The 15,912-nt window shown below is 40.6% G+C and overlaps 1 protein-coding gene across 50 annotated transcripts in view; it reads right to left on the reverse strand.

The window, feature by feature from the left end:
- Positions 1 to 15,912, reverse strand: part of TRDN (triadin) — a 798,289-nt gene that overhangs the window by 488,153 nt on the left and 294,224 nt on the right. For 48 of the 50 annotated variants that reach the window (XM_075597200.1, XM_075597198.1, XM_075597218.1 and 45 more), the window contains one exon: positions 1,655 to 1,717. In XM_075597200.1, the coding sequence (XP_075453315.1) occupies positions 1,655 to 1,717 (63 nt within the window). The remainder of the gene's footprint in view (positions 1 to 1,654; positions 1,718 to 15,912) is intronic. The other 2 variants (XM_075597185.1, XM_075597180.1) reach the window with 1 other exon arrangement.

A 15,912-nucleotide genomic window follows, 5' to 3' on the forward strand; every position in this document is an offset into this window, starting at 1 on the left:
AGTGAGCAGTAAGAAAGTTTTCACAAAAGAGCAAATCTATATGTTTAATTAGCCGTTTTTCCCAATGATGTACAACCACATGCTATTTAATCCTTTGAGTGACAGAGTGGCCATGGCACCAGAATACAACAGCTCTCCGGCAAACGATCAGTGATTGCTCCATGAGAACGGAGTCATACTGTAGATCATGTTTTGCACTCAACATAAGTGCAGAACATAAATGCCCCTAGAAAAACAAGCTAGAACTTTAGGACATAGCTACACTACAATGACATGGGTCCCTGGATTGCCAGATGCCATTGTGTAATAGGAAAGTCTCAAGGTCACCCAAAGGGTTAATAAGCTATGAACCCCACCAAATGAGAAATGTATCTCAAGTTTGCAGAACCCCGGACACCATATTTTATGAACAGAAAAATACTGTGATAGTAGGGTCTATGTTATTGGATAACTGCTTTGTATCATATTTTTTTTTAAATTGCAGGATAAAAATGATTACCTTTTTCAGTAATGAAAGGAAGAAATATGAAAAATAGGACAATAAAATGTCTCCTACTACAGATTTTTTCCTCATGGGACCCCATATACTCACAGACAACTGGAACTACAGTACAAAAGAAGGACAGTCACTTAAAAGAACAAACATTCCAATGAAGTTACGTTTGTCCTAAACCTTACAATTGCTGTGTGTTTTCCACTACCTTTGTGTTTAAGAAATGTATCACTGACTTTTTAAAGATAACTTCACTCTCTGGATATACAGGTATTTATAACTCACTGTAGATATGTATTCCTATTTCACTATGTAGATATGTATCACTAATTAAAGCATTTGTCCTAGTGATTATTGCACTTCACACATACATGTATAATGTTAGTTGAATTAAACTAAAGAAATCTAAATGTATCACTGCGTAGCTAAGCGATGAATTTTGTCAGGCACAAAGCGATGCTACTAGACTTTATTGAATCTGACCTTAAAATGTATGCAGACCCAGTCAGTGTAAATTACTTTCAGACAAATATATTAAGATAAATGACCCTATCAACATATATATGCCAAAACTTGATTGATAAATACTTTATATCTATGGAGTTAAACTCTATGATTTGCCGACATTACAAATACTGTGAAGCACTCTACTGAACATCAAAAAGGTTCTGGCAGCAAATAACATGCAGCAATGGTTCTTAATAATAAGACGTCACACACGTTGTATAAAAATGTGGATAATCAGTCATGCTCTCTCAAATCACCAAAATTAAAGGCCCAATCGCCACCTTTCTTTGCATGTCCACAATTTTTTTTTAGATTGCTGCATCACTTTGCCCATTGAGCTGAATAGCACAGTTTGCATTTGAAAATTGAAATACAAATATATTTATGATTCGAGGAAGTGTGAGATATGCATGGAAATAAAACATCGAAATGTGGTATCACATAAGTAAGGTGGAGTACATGATTATGCAGTTATTTAACCAAGGTTTATATGCTGTAGATGGCATTGCCAAATATCAAGAAGTGAACTTAGGGTGATTAATTCTAAAGAGTACCTGTACACACACTGATAAAATACTATGATGTGTGTGTTAATGTGAGAATGGTGGGCTAATAATTCCTTACATTGATGTAGATACATTTTCTATCTCATACCTGCTTCCTGTAGTTTAGCAGCATCCTTCTTCTCCGGCGATACATCCTTTTGTTCTTCTTCTGCTACAATAAAGTGAGTGAGAGTACGTTAGAAAATGGTCACGCTTTCATTTGAGTTCACTGTTGCCAAATCTTGGGTACTAAGTATCATGCAGACACAGAGACGGAACAAGTGATTTGTGGCTCTGGTGCAAGTATATGCACTGCCCCCCCCAGTATATGCAAAGGCCCCCATTCTCCCAGCTAGCGACCTGTGGAGCAGGCTATGCAGGCCTTCCCCGGTGAAAGAGGGGGCCCACCCAGGTGGCCAATTTCAGAAGTTGGGCCTGACTTCAGGTGAGGCCTAACTTCCATGTTAGGACCTCCGGGGCAAGTCCCCTCTGGCAGGGCACGGATGGATGCAGCGGAAACATCATGGCCACTGGGGTCAGGGCTCACTTAGCAATTTTCTATTGGTTACCCCAACGGTAATGTTTCCAGTCCACCGCCATATTTGTATAGTTTTTTTGTGCCAAAAACTACAAATATTTCCAAGGATGTCCCTGGATATCAAGGAACCACCGATAAACTCTCCTAAAGATAATATATATATTTTTTATAATCCCAAGCAGGACTGCTACATTAAAGGCACTTGTCTTACGCTGCTTATCATTTACAATATCTACGGTATAATGAGAGTATTACCTAAGCAATCAAAAAGAGTACAATATGTAAGGAAATATGTTTCGCATTACAGTTCGCCAAGTCCAACTGTAAATTTGACATGACAACAATCTTTTTTTTACATAGAGCGGCCAATGTGTCCAGTCTCTACATACAGTAGTGGTGTTTCATACATTAGGTGAACTTAATATGTTTCCCAATGATATTACAATCTTATTTTTAGCGTGCATAGACAGGAGTCTTTCACCACAGAGAACTGTGTCTTAAACACTTGACTATTGTTGTAAAATACACAACAACAACAAAACAGTAAATGTTCTCTTTAGTAAAGTATAAAACTCTATACTCAGACATGTGGACATGTACTGGTTAAGTCCAATTCCAGCAGGGAAGATGATCTCAAACAAGTGATACAGGATTTAAAAAGAAAACTTTTTTTTACATTAGTTTCAACTGATACTGAGGAAAGATATCCGAACAAAAAGAAGCTGTGTCTACAATTAGTCTGTAATATCCTCGGGGCAGGGACTCCTCTTCCTTAATGTTACTTTTATGTCTGAAGCACTTATTCCCATGATCTGTTATTTATATTATCTGTTAATTATTTGATTGCCACATGTATTACTACTGTGAAGCGCTATGTACATTAATGGTGCTATATAAATAAAGACATACAATACAGTATGTTGGTAAAATGCATGGGTGGAAAAACTGCTTATTCCACCTGCTGAAAAACAGTTTCACTTTAACATTTGCGACTTTTGTGAGTTGTCCCTGAAATGATAGATCATATGGAATTCTAGTCCTTTAAAACAAAAAACATAGTAAATAGTTTACTTTCTAAATGTGACTATTGGTTTTTTTATTGGTAGAAATGTATATTTAGTCCTCAACACACGGTAATCATTTATATATATCCCGCTACTTCTCACAATTCTTTATTGCAAAGCAGCACTGTTTCTTTATTGGAAACAAGACACTCAGAGAAAGCCAAATGCCAGCAATGGCATAGCTGGGGATAATGTAGCAAGGGCTTTTCTTGTTAAAGCTATCTTTTCCACTCTCGTTGTGGCAGAAGCATTACTTGTTAGTAGCAGGACAATATCTACATGCCAGGTATCTGGTAATCTTTTGTACTGACATCCATGTTACTATCAGACGATTCACTCTCCATATTGGGTCCCCTATTAAACCCCTGCAAACCATCATGACTCCTGTGTGTACATGAATGATGTGCATCTCTTGGATTCAAGACCAATTCTCTTTATGGGCTTCTGTCTTTAGCTTATCAAGATGGAAAGTCAAAAATGGAGAATATTGTTCTTTAAACAGATAAGGTCTGAAAAATGTCTTTACACGGTATCAGTGAGTGCACTGTAATTCTGTATTACAGAAGACACACAAGATATAAAGCAGCTTATTCATTATAATACAATATGTTGTTTTCAACCAAAAGAAAAGAGTATTTTGTAGTAATCGATAGAGCTTATGTAAGTACATTTGAAAGGATATGCCTATTTTATTCGCTTACAACATCTTTTCACCTTTTTCATGTGATATGTCAATTTTTGTGCCACAGAAAATATTCTTAAAAAAAATAAGTATTCAAGTGCTATTTATGAAACTATGAGTATCATAATTGTTAAGTATAATGTAGCAAGTTAAGAGTGAAGCCATGTCAGGGGCACAGTGATCGCACTACTGTTAGCAACATCATATTTAAGAACTCAGACCAACATCATCTTCAAGGAACTGGACAAGCAGTTATTTATGTAACTTTATTTCATCTGGAGGGTCCACTGGAGTTGAACCACAATATTCCCAGCTCCAGGGATCTAACAGTTGCCAATAAATATAAATGTAAATCTCCCAGATGAGAAGAATCTGGCCACTGGAGTCAGTCTTGCTCTAGTGGCCAAAAGAATGCAGCAGCTTCATCAGTACTGTATATCAGGGGTGCACAAACTTCCTGAGCTGCGCCCCCCTCCCTGGCAGCCGCAGCATTCATGCCCCTCCTCTCCAAGGACCCAGCGTCAAAGGACGCTGCGGGTCATGTGACGTCACGTCAAGTGACCCAGCCACGTCATTTGAAGTGCGTTGCCATGGTGATGCGTCCCGTCATGGCGTCGCAGAAGAGCCGGCAGAGAGCAGGTAAGGGAGTTACAGAGGCCTCACACCTCCCCCGGCATTTAATTTAATCGAAACAGCCATCTGTGAGTGGTTTTACTGGCTTTGCATCTAATCCCATGCTGTGCTTAAAAGCTGTGTGAACAGCGAGCTTTATCTTATAAGGGTTCCATGTAAAAATGGATTTCAGACAAAGGTGACACTGTGTGCTCATTTGCATGTCATTTCCCAGAATTCCTTGCTGCAGTGGAAGCACTGCATGCTAGGTGATAATGGTGAAAAGCAGGGTTGCAGACCTGTCTAAGACATGTGAATGTGCTCACAAGTGCTATTTTTATTTGCTATATGCAATATGGTGGAGGTTTTTTGTCGCCTTTTTCACCCACCATAACTTATATAAAGTAAGATCTATCTCTCTCTTTATCTCTATCTAGGCAACCAAGAGGACCTAGGAGTTGGGTGTACCATAGTTCAGCTCGAGGTGACTCCCAAGTTAAATAAAGTTAAAAAAAGATAAAACAAGCATATCACAATAGATTTCTGCTTTAACAAAAGTCTCTACAAAATTCTAAACTACCCCAATATCTCTTTCATGCACACATGGCCCACAGAACTCAATAGCAAATACTGCACATCATAAAAACATGTACAAGCAGCATTCAAACCAGTTTAATGTTCTTGTGACTTTGGCATTTCCAATGGGTAACATTGCTCAATAGTATAAAAGTGGTAATGGATGTATACTATTATGTACAGTAGATATCATTTATATGACTTATGGTCTTACCTTGAGAAAGCGCTCTGTGAAGCGTGAAACGTTGGTAGGGCTCTCCATTGCCCTGTTTTTCCATGACCAATAAATAATCTTTTTAAGGGATACGCACCCTCCTTTCTACTTTTTTTGATACCTACAGTAGTGCTCTTCCAGTTTTTCTCTTTCTAGACAATTGGTACGTTATAGGGTGTTATTATGCTCAATCTTCCTGGTGTTATTGTTAACAACAGCGTCACTTATTAGTGAGCTTACCATCCGGGACTGCAACCCAGTACCTGTCTTCTATCAAGTTTATGTTTAGGGGTCCCCCGTACAAGTATCTGGTTATTCATTCATTCATTTATCCTACTGTTGGGGTCTTTAGCATTACGCAGTCACATGGTCTGCATGAGGGGGACAGCTGCATGGTTGCTGCAGAGAGATTGTGAGCTGGTGAGTGGGCCTCAGGGGCTGCAGACACATGTTGCCAGGCAACCAATAGGGCTGCTGCATTTCTAAAAGTTAGAACAGTGATGACAGTTAGGGCAGTTGGTCAGTCGGGAGCAGGACAGCAAAGGGATAAGTAAGGTCCAGGGAGAAGTGCTCCACTGGACTAGGCCAGAGTATCCCCCTTTCAGGTCCCAGCTAAACCCCGACCATTCCTAGCTTGTGGTGCTACAGGGAATGCCCCCTCCGAAGGGGACGTGCCCCTTAGCCTATTAGTGCTTGTTCCCTTGTACCGGTGATGGACGCATGCGATGTGCGTGGCCTGCATCAGGGATCAGACCAGGCCCTCATCTTAGAGACTAAAGGTGGGACGCTCCAGCTGGAGGCCACCCCATGCGGAGGTAGATCTTCGGTGGAACAGACTGACCGTTTCTTAGCCTTACTCAGCGACCCCCGGGGCTGGAGCTACGGGCAGGTATTTTCCACAAGTGCACCAACACATCATGGGGCAGCGCTGTCTCACACTTGGGGTAGAATAGGTCTTCTGGCTAGTGCACCCAATTTCTCTGGGGAATACGCCGTGGGTCCATATAAGCTATACTGTATGTATAGTGTTTGTGTTCATGGTTATTGTGTAGTACCTTCTAGTAAATACTGTTACCCATACGTTGTGTGTGTATTACTGGGAATATTGTGTTGGGAGGGGCCATCCTACTACATAAGGATCCCTCTCAGGCGGAGGCGCTGTTAGTAGATATTGATACACAACCCCAGGATCCCCGTGGCGGAGGATCAGGCTTCCTGTTTGACAAGTGCAAAAAGGGGGTGTGTGAGGTGCTTCTAATAGAGGTACAGTGATAAACCTTAAATGGTGCTTAATAAATAAAGTGAATAATTAATGTGAAACAGTAAACTTCGCATCTTAACCCTTAAGGAGAAGATCCAATTCCTCCTTTTGTTGATTGCAGAAAGAATCTTGTGGGAAGACTTGCTTGACATGAAGTACCGTCGCGTCTAATTAGACTCCTGACAAAGCTTGGAGACAAACGAAACGCGTTGAGTAAACAGCAGCAGTCCAGAATTGCATCCTGAACCCCCCTGAACCCGTGTGGATCAATTCTGCGATCGATCGCAAACCGGAAGTGACGCGGCGGGCCAAACCGGAAGTGACGCGGCCTCGGGAGTGGGGCTGACGGCGAACACTGAAGCTGCGCATTTATAATTTTACGTGTCTATGCACATAGTGCAAAATGTGAGTGCAATATTTATTGCTTTATAAATACATTTACAGTGAACATGCAATGTTGAACTAAGAGTGTCATCTCTTTTATTGAGGGTTTGTCCTGCTGAAGCCTGGTACTTCATGTCAAGCAAGTCTTCCATACATACACACTGCAGGTATTTTATTGAGAAATTGTGGGTCCCCACTTGTGATTTTTTTAAAGCTGTTTTTTCCTGTAGAACATATTACACTATATATTATATATTTTTTTCCACATGCGGTGACATCTGCGCTTCCCACAAGTTTCTTCCTGTTTGACACACAGGTAATAGCAGCACACAGTCGCCCTGACACCGGGGAAAGGGGGCTACATTGAAATAATTTTTAAACTTAGTCACTTACAAAGCAGACTCTGAATTGTGCCGCGGTGATTGCCAATTGTGTTGGCTTCTCCTTAATAATAAAGTAATTAAATAAATGCACCCGGCCTTCTTATAAAATGACTACTCAGAGGTAAGGGCAGTAAAGACAACCCTAATGTTCAGGTTCCAAAGTTTACATACAGTATTTAAAGGGTAAACTTTAAAAAATGATTTACAAAATGTACACTTAACCTAATAAATGCATCAATTTCCTCATTGGTCAATGGTTTTTTCCATGGGTCTGCAACTGTAATGTGACTTTTCTACTGGGGTGCAAAGTCTTACGGTTCAGCACCACCTAATAAATATGGCCCTACTGTATATCTTTCTTACAATGAGCCTTGCTAATTGCATAGTAGGAAATCTATTGTATTCTTGTTGTATAGCGTCTGAGGTCGACTACACTAAGCTCCATTTTTACCTCATGGACACTTATTGTCTGAACTGCTCATATCTCCTGAACAAAGCATTGGATTGTACAAATAGTTGTAGCAGGGTCCCCCTTGGTGCCCAGGGTGGTTAATTATCTCCGTTGAATCAAGAGCAAGTGTGGCGGCCATATTGGATTGGCTCCGCAAATGCCTAAGGGAACTACAACTCCCAGAAGCCTCGGGGTGGGTCACATGGGCTGTCCCAACAAATAAGGCATGAATGGACATTTTGAGGAACTCTCGATATCCTCCGCCAGACAGAGAGAATTAAGTAAGTCATCACGGAGCCAGGAAAGGGATGCGTCCAGGAAGCTAGCAAGCCCCTGGACTAGGCCAGAACTTTGCCTCAAGGCCCCAGTTAAGCTATGATCACCCTTGAGAGCAGTATTTCAGGAACGCCCTAGAAAAAGACCCTTCCAAGTAGAACTGCAACCCACAGCATTGCGGCGTCGGACAGACGTCCGCGCGATGGCCTACATCCTTCAAGTGGAGACTGCACCACATGCACAGCCTAGATGTAAGGTGTGAGGGTATTTATGTTGGAGGCCCCGCTACATGGGACCTGATCCAATTCTGCCTCCCAAGTGTTCCCTGGTCAGGACCATTTACCAGGAAGGTACCTACACTCACAGGGGGTAGCGCTACCTCACATTTGGGTGGTAATCTGTGGACACGGGGGTTCTAGGTTCCCAGGGCACCCTCAGTTGGTGAACCACCATTGATGTTATTGTGTTGTATTGATGGGATATATGTGTAGCCATTCCACCTTTGGCTACTAACCTGCCCTACTCCTGGCAGTAAGTCCTGGTAGTAGTCAACATGGGGTTTTCCCCCTCCTTGGTGCTGCACTTGATTAACAGTGGGAGGCTGTGACATCAGGCCTGAGAATGACCAATCATGGGACAGACCTGGTGCCCTCCTCCTAGCTGTACATAAGGACAGTGCTGCCCCAAATTTAGCAGTGCTTCTCCCCAATTGAGGGAGGCAGGGATCACACAGGATTGCATAGAGATTGGCCTACCCTGTTTATCTTCCCCATAGGGGAGAGTGAGTGATACCCTATATCTATGGTCCTGCTAGAAGGCCAGGGAAGGGCCAAGACAGCTCCAAGGGCCATATCCTGTAGTGGTAGTCCAGGGAACATCCTCAAGTTGACCATCCTAGAGACTGCAGTGGGCAGAAATCTGCTTTGTTCCTGTACTGCACAGATCAAGGGAATAAGCCATTCCTGTTTGATATACCTCCACCTAGTGTGTGATCTTACTGGGGGGAGAGGTGATAATTCTACTGTAGGAGATCATCTTCACCAATCTGGAGCCTATAGCAAATGGAGGTGCTGCACTGCTAGAGAACCATGTGGGTAATGTACCCCAGAAACCTCAGCCCTTCTGTTACCAGCAGGTATCATGCACCATACGACCAGGAATGGGCAAATCTTCCACCGGGTGGGGAAACACTGTTACATATGTATATTGTTATCTGTGTTATACTGTGATACAGTAAAGTAGTTATATTATACCAAGTTGTATAGTAGTTATTGTTTCCTGTGCAGAGAAATCCTGCTTACGCTGGGATCCTCATAGGTGGAGGCACTGCACCATGAGATAATTCATCCCAGGCCCCCCAGGAGCGGAGGCTTTGGCCTCCTGTGAGACTCACAGGTAACAGCAGCAAGCGTAATCGTCCACGGTTTCCCTTAGGCGTAGGCAAAGTGGGTTACATAAAAATAGCCCCTGAAAGAGCAAGATGAGATGTTAAAATGCATGTAAAAAATTGTGATCAGCATGGGCTACTGCTTTAAGGCATTAGCTGATCAGTAGATTTTACAAATACAGCACTAGTGAACCCACAATTCTATGGCGGCAGGAACTCACGACTTAAAGGCCTCTAGTTCTATCTACAGTGAAGCTGTTTCCCTGTGTTGGAGAAGAGATCAGTGGGCTTTACAGCATATTGGGCATAGGCAAGAGAGTTTTAATTAGAAAAGACAAGGGCATTCACACCCAGTTGGGACTACAAATCTGATTCGGAATAGGTGCAAACGCTTTTTGAATTCTGCCTTCTTAGCTATGCATTACAACTCGGTTAGAATTCATGATTAGATTTAACTACAAAACTTAAGATATATACATCTTTATTTGCTCAATTTTCTAAGGACCTTAAGTGGAGTTTTTTTTTGTCAGCTAGAATTTATTGGTAAAAGGAACTGTAACAAACATGTTTTCATCTTTCCCTTTGATCACAGTTAAAATGTATGCCCAGTAAGAGGTGGATATTTGTCGAATATGTTCAAGTATAAAACATGACTCATATTTGGCATCAACATTTTTCTCATAAAGATAATGGAATATTTCCTTTGATAAATCTTGTAATATAGCTGAAGACAAATTATGATAACCCTCCCATCTTTTTCTTTTGAGCGTTTTCCCTCCATTGCAATACATTCAGGTTGAAGCTCCATCAATTGAAGAATTCACTAGTAATTATGTTGTTTATGATACAAATCAGAATAGTAATTTAAAAAGGTGTTGCCTAAACCTGCTAAATTAAAATAGGAATGGTTTGATGAAATTAAAATTACTTTATCCTTCCCCATGTTACTGAAAACGACTATGGCTCGTGTGGTCCCAAATAATTCAAATGAATGTCATCACTAACATTTTCTTTAAATTTTGTTTCACGTGTAACTGTAACATTTTTGGTAGCCTTTTTGATTCTTTTCCCAGCATTCTGACTTCTGAAGTGTTTTATTTAGAGTTCACATTGTTATGTATACAACTAGTCAATGGGTATTGCTGAGACAAGAATATTTATAAGATCTTGTAATGTGCTAACCAACATGAAACGTGCACACCTTGGAGGGTTTATAGCTGACCTACTGTAGAAATATTTTGCAAATGAATTAAACAATCAATTTGTCCTTCTTCAACAAACCAGGATTAAAGCAAATAGCATTGTTTTTGTTTATTTGAATATCAAACATGTTTAATTTTCCTTCGGGAACTCTGAATGTGTGAACGTTTGTAAATCCTTGCCCAGACCAACAGGTTTACCGGTTTCCAGGACTCCATCCTTGACTTGAGTCCCACCAGAGTTGCTAAGCTGGTGGTGTAGGGAGGCCACAGCAGGGAAGTTGGACTGACCTGTGTTTGGATGGGCCCCTTCCCCAACAGCGCCAGCAGTCCCCCCATTTGTCTGTGCAAACTGTTGCTGAACACACACTGCAATCGGACAAAAATGAAAGCCAGGGGGTAAACCCCACCCAAGTCTCAACTCGCCATGTTTACAAACTAACAAAAATTATTTGTGTTGAATTTTGATTAAAACCTATCACATATCACTGTCATTTGTAGACTTTGGTCCCAGGAACCACTACTACCTCATTAAAGAATCAGTCCAAGCAACATTTATTTTTATATTTTTAAAATAATTTTGAGGGAAGGGTCTCAGGAGCTGAACCGCATTGACTTCAGCTCCAGGGACCTCTGCTTCCCGAGATACTTACCTTTTGTAGGGGTGCCATTAGCAGCTCCACCTGGGCTCTGTGGGGATATCGTAATGGCGGATTGAATATGCTGTGTCACACAGGCCAATAGAAAACTGTGAGATAAAAAGCAGAGATACAGCACTCCCTATGAAAGTAAGTATCTCAGGAAGCAGGAGGTTCCTAGAGCTCAAATCAATGCAGTTCAGCTTCCGAGTTCTCCTGCTTCAAACCTGTTTTTAAAAATACATGTCATTTGGACTGCACTTTTAAAGGAGCAATCCAAGCCCTGCTTTGTTTTCTTATTTTTTTTTAAACATAGGATTGAAGCAGGGGGTAACAGGAGCTAAACCCTGTTAATGTCAGCTCTGTGGGCCCTCTGCTTCTTGAGATACTTACCTCTGTATGGGATGCCAGTATCACAGAGCTGTTTAAAGCTCCCAATCCCACAGGCCAATAGGAACCTTCAAGGTATGAGGTCACAGATTCCTATGGACTCGCAGGGAGCTCCAGCTTTGAATGTCACCATTATGTGTACCACAGGTAGCCCAGCTGGAGCGGCTACCAGCACCCCTTATGGAGTTAAGTATCTTGGGAAGTATTCTGCTTCAGGGGCCTCCCAGAGTTACTATGCTTAAATCTAACTCATGGGAATCAAAATGGCAACCAAATCTTTGTTCAATAGGAAGTTGCAACATCATTTCTTATGGCTTCTTATTGGAAGGCCACTTGAATCCCCTTTAAAATCTAGGAAGTAATAACAGCAACTTCTCCCTGGTGACCTTGTTTGTAATTCACTGCCATAGTCCAATAGAAAAGAAGCAGAGTCCTCCAGCGCGTAGACTTTCAATCCTCTCCTCCTCAGTAAATACAGTGGGGAGATAGAGAAAACACGTAGAGTGGGTACTTCTGATGAAGCCAATCTTGTGGCGAAACGCGTAGAGTGGGAGTGTATCAGGTTTTTGGAGCACCCACGTACGCGTAGCAGTCACTAAACTGGAAGTGACGTGACGGAGCCTGTGGAGACGCCGGCGAGGATTCTCACAGTGGAGAGACGGTCTAAACATTGGCGCCACAAAGGGATCGGAGGCGGTGAGCAGATCGGTCACTCACGATATCCATAAATATTGTGAATTGCTTTTAATATCTGTACAAAGTCCATCGCTGAAGATAATATAGAGAAGCACATCGAGTGAGAGGAAGGCACAGGCAAGTGTCAAGCTCCATCAATTTTTCTCTATCCTGATTATCTGTGATATCAACGTGTATTACATCATTTGTCTGTGTTCTGTTTTTTCTATCTCCCCACTGTATGTACTGAGGAGGAGAGGATTGAAAGTCTACGTGCTGGAGGACTCTGCTTCTTTTCTATTGTCTTTTGTGGGAGGAAATTGAATAGCCTCCATTGGACTCTAGCTGCGGGACTATAAGTATATATTTTAATATCCCTATATTTTCGTTGTTTGTAGTTGGCGCCGTAAGCTGTACATATCCCTTTTTTATACTGCCATAGTCCAAACTGGCAAATATCTCAGGAACTGAGTTTGTTCTTGGATATTAGTGGACCACATATCAGCTCAGTCCTTCTCCTTCCATTCCACTTTCACATAGATTGCTTTCTGGACTCTTCTTGAAAAACAAACAGGAACATTATGATGTACAGTAGCTATTACATCACGGGGTGCCTGGATTGCCAGACCCCATGGCGTAGTAGCTATGTCTAGAGGACACCCAAAGGGTTAAGGGTTATGGGCTGTTAATGCTATGCACATCTTCATACAAAGCTGCATAGTCAGAACTAAATTAAAGGGAAGGTTCGCAGTGTAGTGTTAGGACCTGCACATTTGGTTATACCTTGACGTTAGTATGCAGGCTTGTGACGCTTTGGCCAAAGGGTTTAACTATATAACCAAGATAATATTATTATTGAAGTATTTAACTTTATACTTATTACCATATAGTATGTTTCGTCAATTGGATGTAGCATTGGGCTCCCCTGTCTTGTGTTGTAACAGTGTATTGGCAAGATGCACTAAGCTCCATTAGGCTATTTAAACTCACATTAACCTAAATTAACATTAGGTTAATCATAATGCCTACGCACTAAAGCTATTCCTTAAATAGCGTATGGTTAGTTTTCTTTTGTCTTAGTGTTAATGAGATGCAAAAGAGGTGTTCCCCCTAACATTGCATATCCACTCAAGTCCATTCAGGTTAACACAGGGATCTCTCTCTCTCCTCTGGCAAAACCCATATGTCAGGGTCTGGATAGTGTTAGCACAGCCATTCAAATAACTTAACATTAATTCATTTCTTACCTAACGCAAGGTAGTGCTAAATTAACCTAATGTTAACCCAATGCTAATGAGTTAAATGATGACTGTTGTTTATGCATATAATTAGCTTGGTGGATACCCGTTAAATGCAAGGAAAATAACACCAGTTACCTATTTAGGTAACCTGATGTTATTTGCTCTGGAGATTAGTGCATCTGGCCCTATGATGGATAATGTTTAAACCCCTATGTTGTCAAAGGGACCTAAGAAAAGCTTGTTCTTCAATTCACATCAGAGCCATCTCACAATGAACTGTCTTAAATATAAAGAACAGCTGATGTTAAACATCTAGCTAACAATTCATAGCAGGTGGTGTAATTGGAGTTCTGCTTTAATGCTCTGCAAGACTTTTTAAAAATCAGCTTGGTTTCTGATATCCCAGCAGTACCTAGAATGTGCCCAAATGTTCATGTTCTTTAATAGCTGACATTGAAGACGTCCTTGCTTTTTTTAAGTTAAGTATCTTTAGAATGAATACCACATTGGCAACACAGTCAGATTACTGGCCTCTCCGGTTTACTGTACAAGTAAACCTTTACAGAATTAGAAGCTGGGATTCCCTCGGCATGCTTTTACAGGGAGACAGCGACTTCCCTGACCATCTGCGCTTAATCACTGCCTCACGTAGCATAGTTTGCTTGTACAATTCTTTTTACAGTATATTGTACATTGTACTGTTCTGAATTAGAGATGTGCAAACATGTTTCAGAAGTTTGCAAAACTGGTAAAATTTGCCTTTTGTTTTGTGAAAATGTTGGCACAAATGTGAAAAGTTCACAGATGCCTTAAAAGTCAATGTGCAGGTGAAATGACCCCAAATGAAGAAATGTTGTGAAGCACATTTGTAAATATTTGCACATCTCCGATCTAAATTATCAGTGTCTGCCATATTCATTTGGAATAATCTATACTCTTTAGTTCTGCAAAATGAATGTGTTAGTCTACTACCAGATGCCATTAAGGGGATATTGATGCTATATCTTTTCATGTAAACAGGTACATTTTAATTTAGTGCACCTTCCGTGCGTGATTTAGTAATAAAGCACAAGGGAGGCAGCGCCACAGAACAGAATCTCCTAACTCTGCATTTACAAATAATTTACAAGTTTGTGTTGTATCTATTGTACAGTCCTTCACACTGAATTTTAATTAGCTGTCTTTTTACTTATCTTTATTGCAGTAGTTCTGCTTGATATAAGACTACATTTGCCGCTCATTAGTTACTTTACCGTACTGCACCGACACACTTTATTCGAGCAAATACCCAGTATGTACTAGGCAGATACCTGGAATGAGCCGCTCCTCACCTCTGACAAGCCCCGTTGCATTTGCCTTCCCAGCCTGGGTTCATGCCTGGCTGATGGGCGGCTAATCTGTTAAATGATAATGATTAGGATTTAATAGGCTGCAATGCTTCGCGTGTCTACCAGATGGCATAAATTCATGAATTGTAATGCAGTATATATATATATATATACTGTGCAGTATTGCAGCCAGCGGGAATAAAATGCTTTAATTCCTGCCTGGAAAATAACCCAATGCACTCGGGCAGAAAACAGTCACAAACCTCAATACACCCGGGTATACCCGAATTCGTGGGACTAGCCGAGCTCGAATAAAGTGTGTCGCTAGTGTATCTTTGAAAATGTAAAATATTTACATTTTACATGTAATTACATACAGCTAAATATAGTTATTTGTTGAATTATGTGGAAAATGTTTTGTACATTTATACATGTTTGACCTTATTAGGGACCAACTTTAGGGTTCTTCATAGATAAAATAATACTGCGCAGAGTTTTCTAAACCTCATCAATGGCACACTTTAAGAAGAACTGGGTTTGAAAACTCTGATGTTGATCCCATATCACAACTGTGAATCATTGAAACATTGAATCTGCTTTTCTCGAGGACCTACTGTATATGGCTATACATTGAACTATAATGTAAACTTTGCTATATGTATAAAATATATGTTTAGACATGTATTTTGTGTTGTCTGTGCCTTATGACATTATGTCATGTCATATCCTATTTATGTTTGACACAAAAATATAATGAGAAACTAAGAAAAGCATACAGATATTCCTCATTAGAAGATTCAAGAAGGGATCATTTCTTTACATGTATTTCACATCTTTTTGACAATTTCACCACTTTTTGCTATAATTTTGCAGAAAAAAAAGGGCCACATGACCTGACACTTTTAATGCTTGGTAAAATAATTTTACTAGGTCTGCTAAATCTCACAATAGTTTTTGCCTGGTTCACAATCTTCAGTGAAAGGTTTGACAATCTCTATTAAAAAAAAAAATATTTGATAATTTTTCATATATTTGAAAAAAATATAGTACATTTTTAAACTTTTGTCA

The sequence above is a fragment of the Ascaphus truei genome, chromosome 4 (genome assembly GCF_040206685.1).
Source record: "Ascaphus truei isolate aAscTru1 chromosome 4, aAscTru1.hap1, whole genome shotgun sequence".
Lineage (NCBI taxonomy): Eukaryota > Metazoa > Chordata > Amphibia > Anura > Ascaphidae > Ascaphus > Ascaphus truei.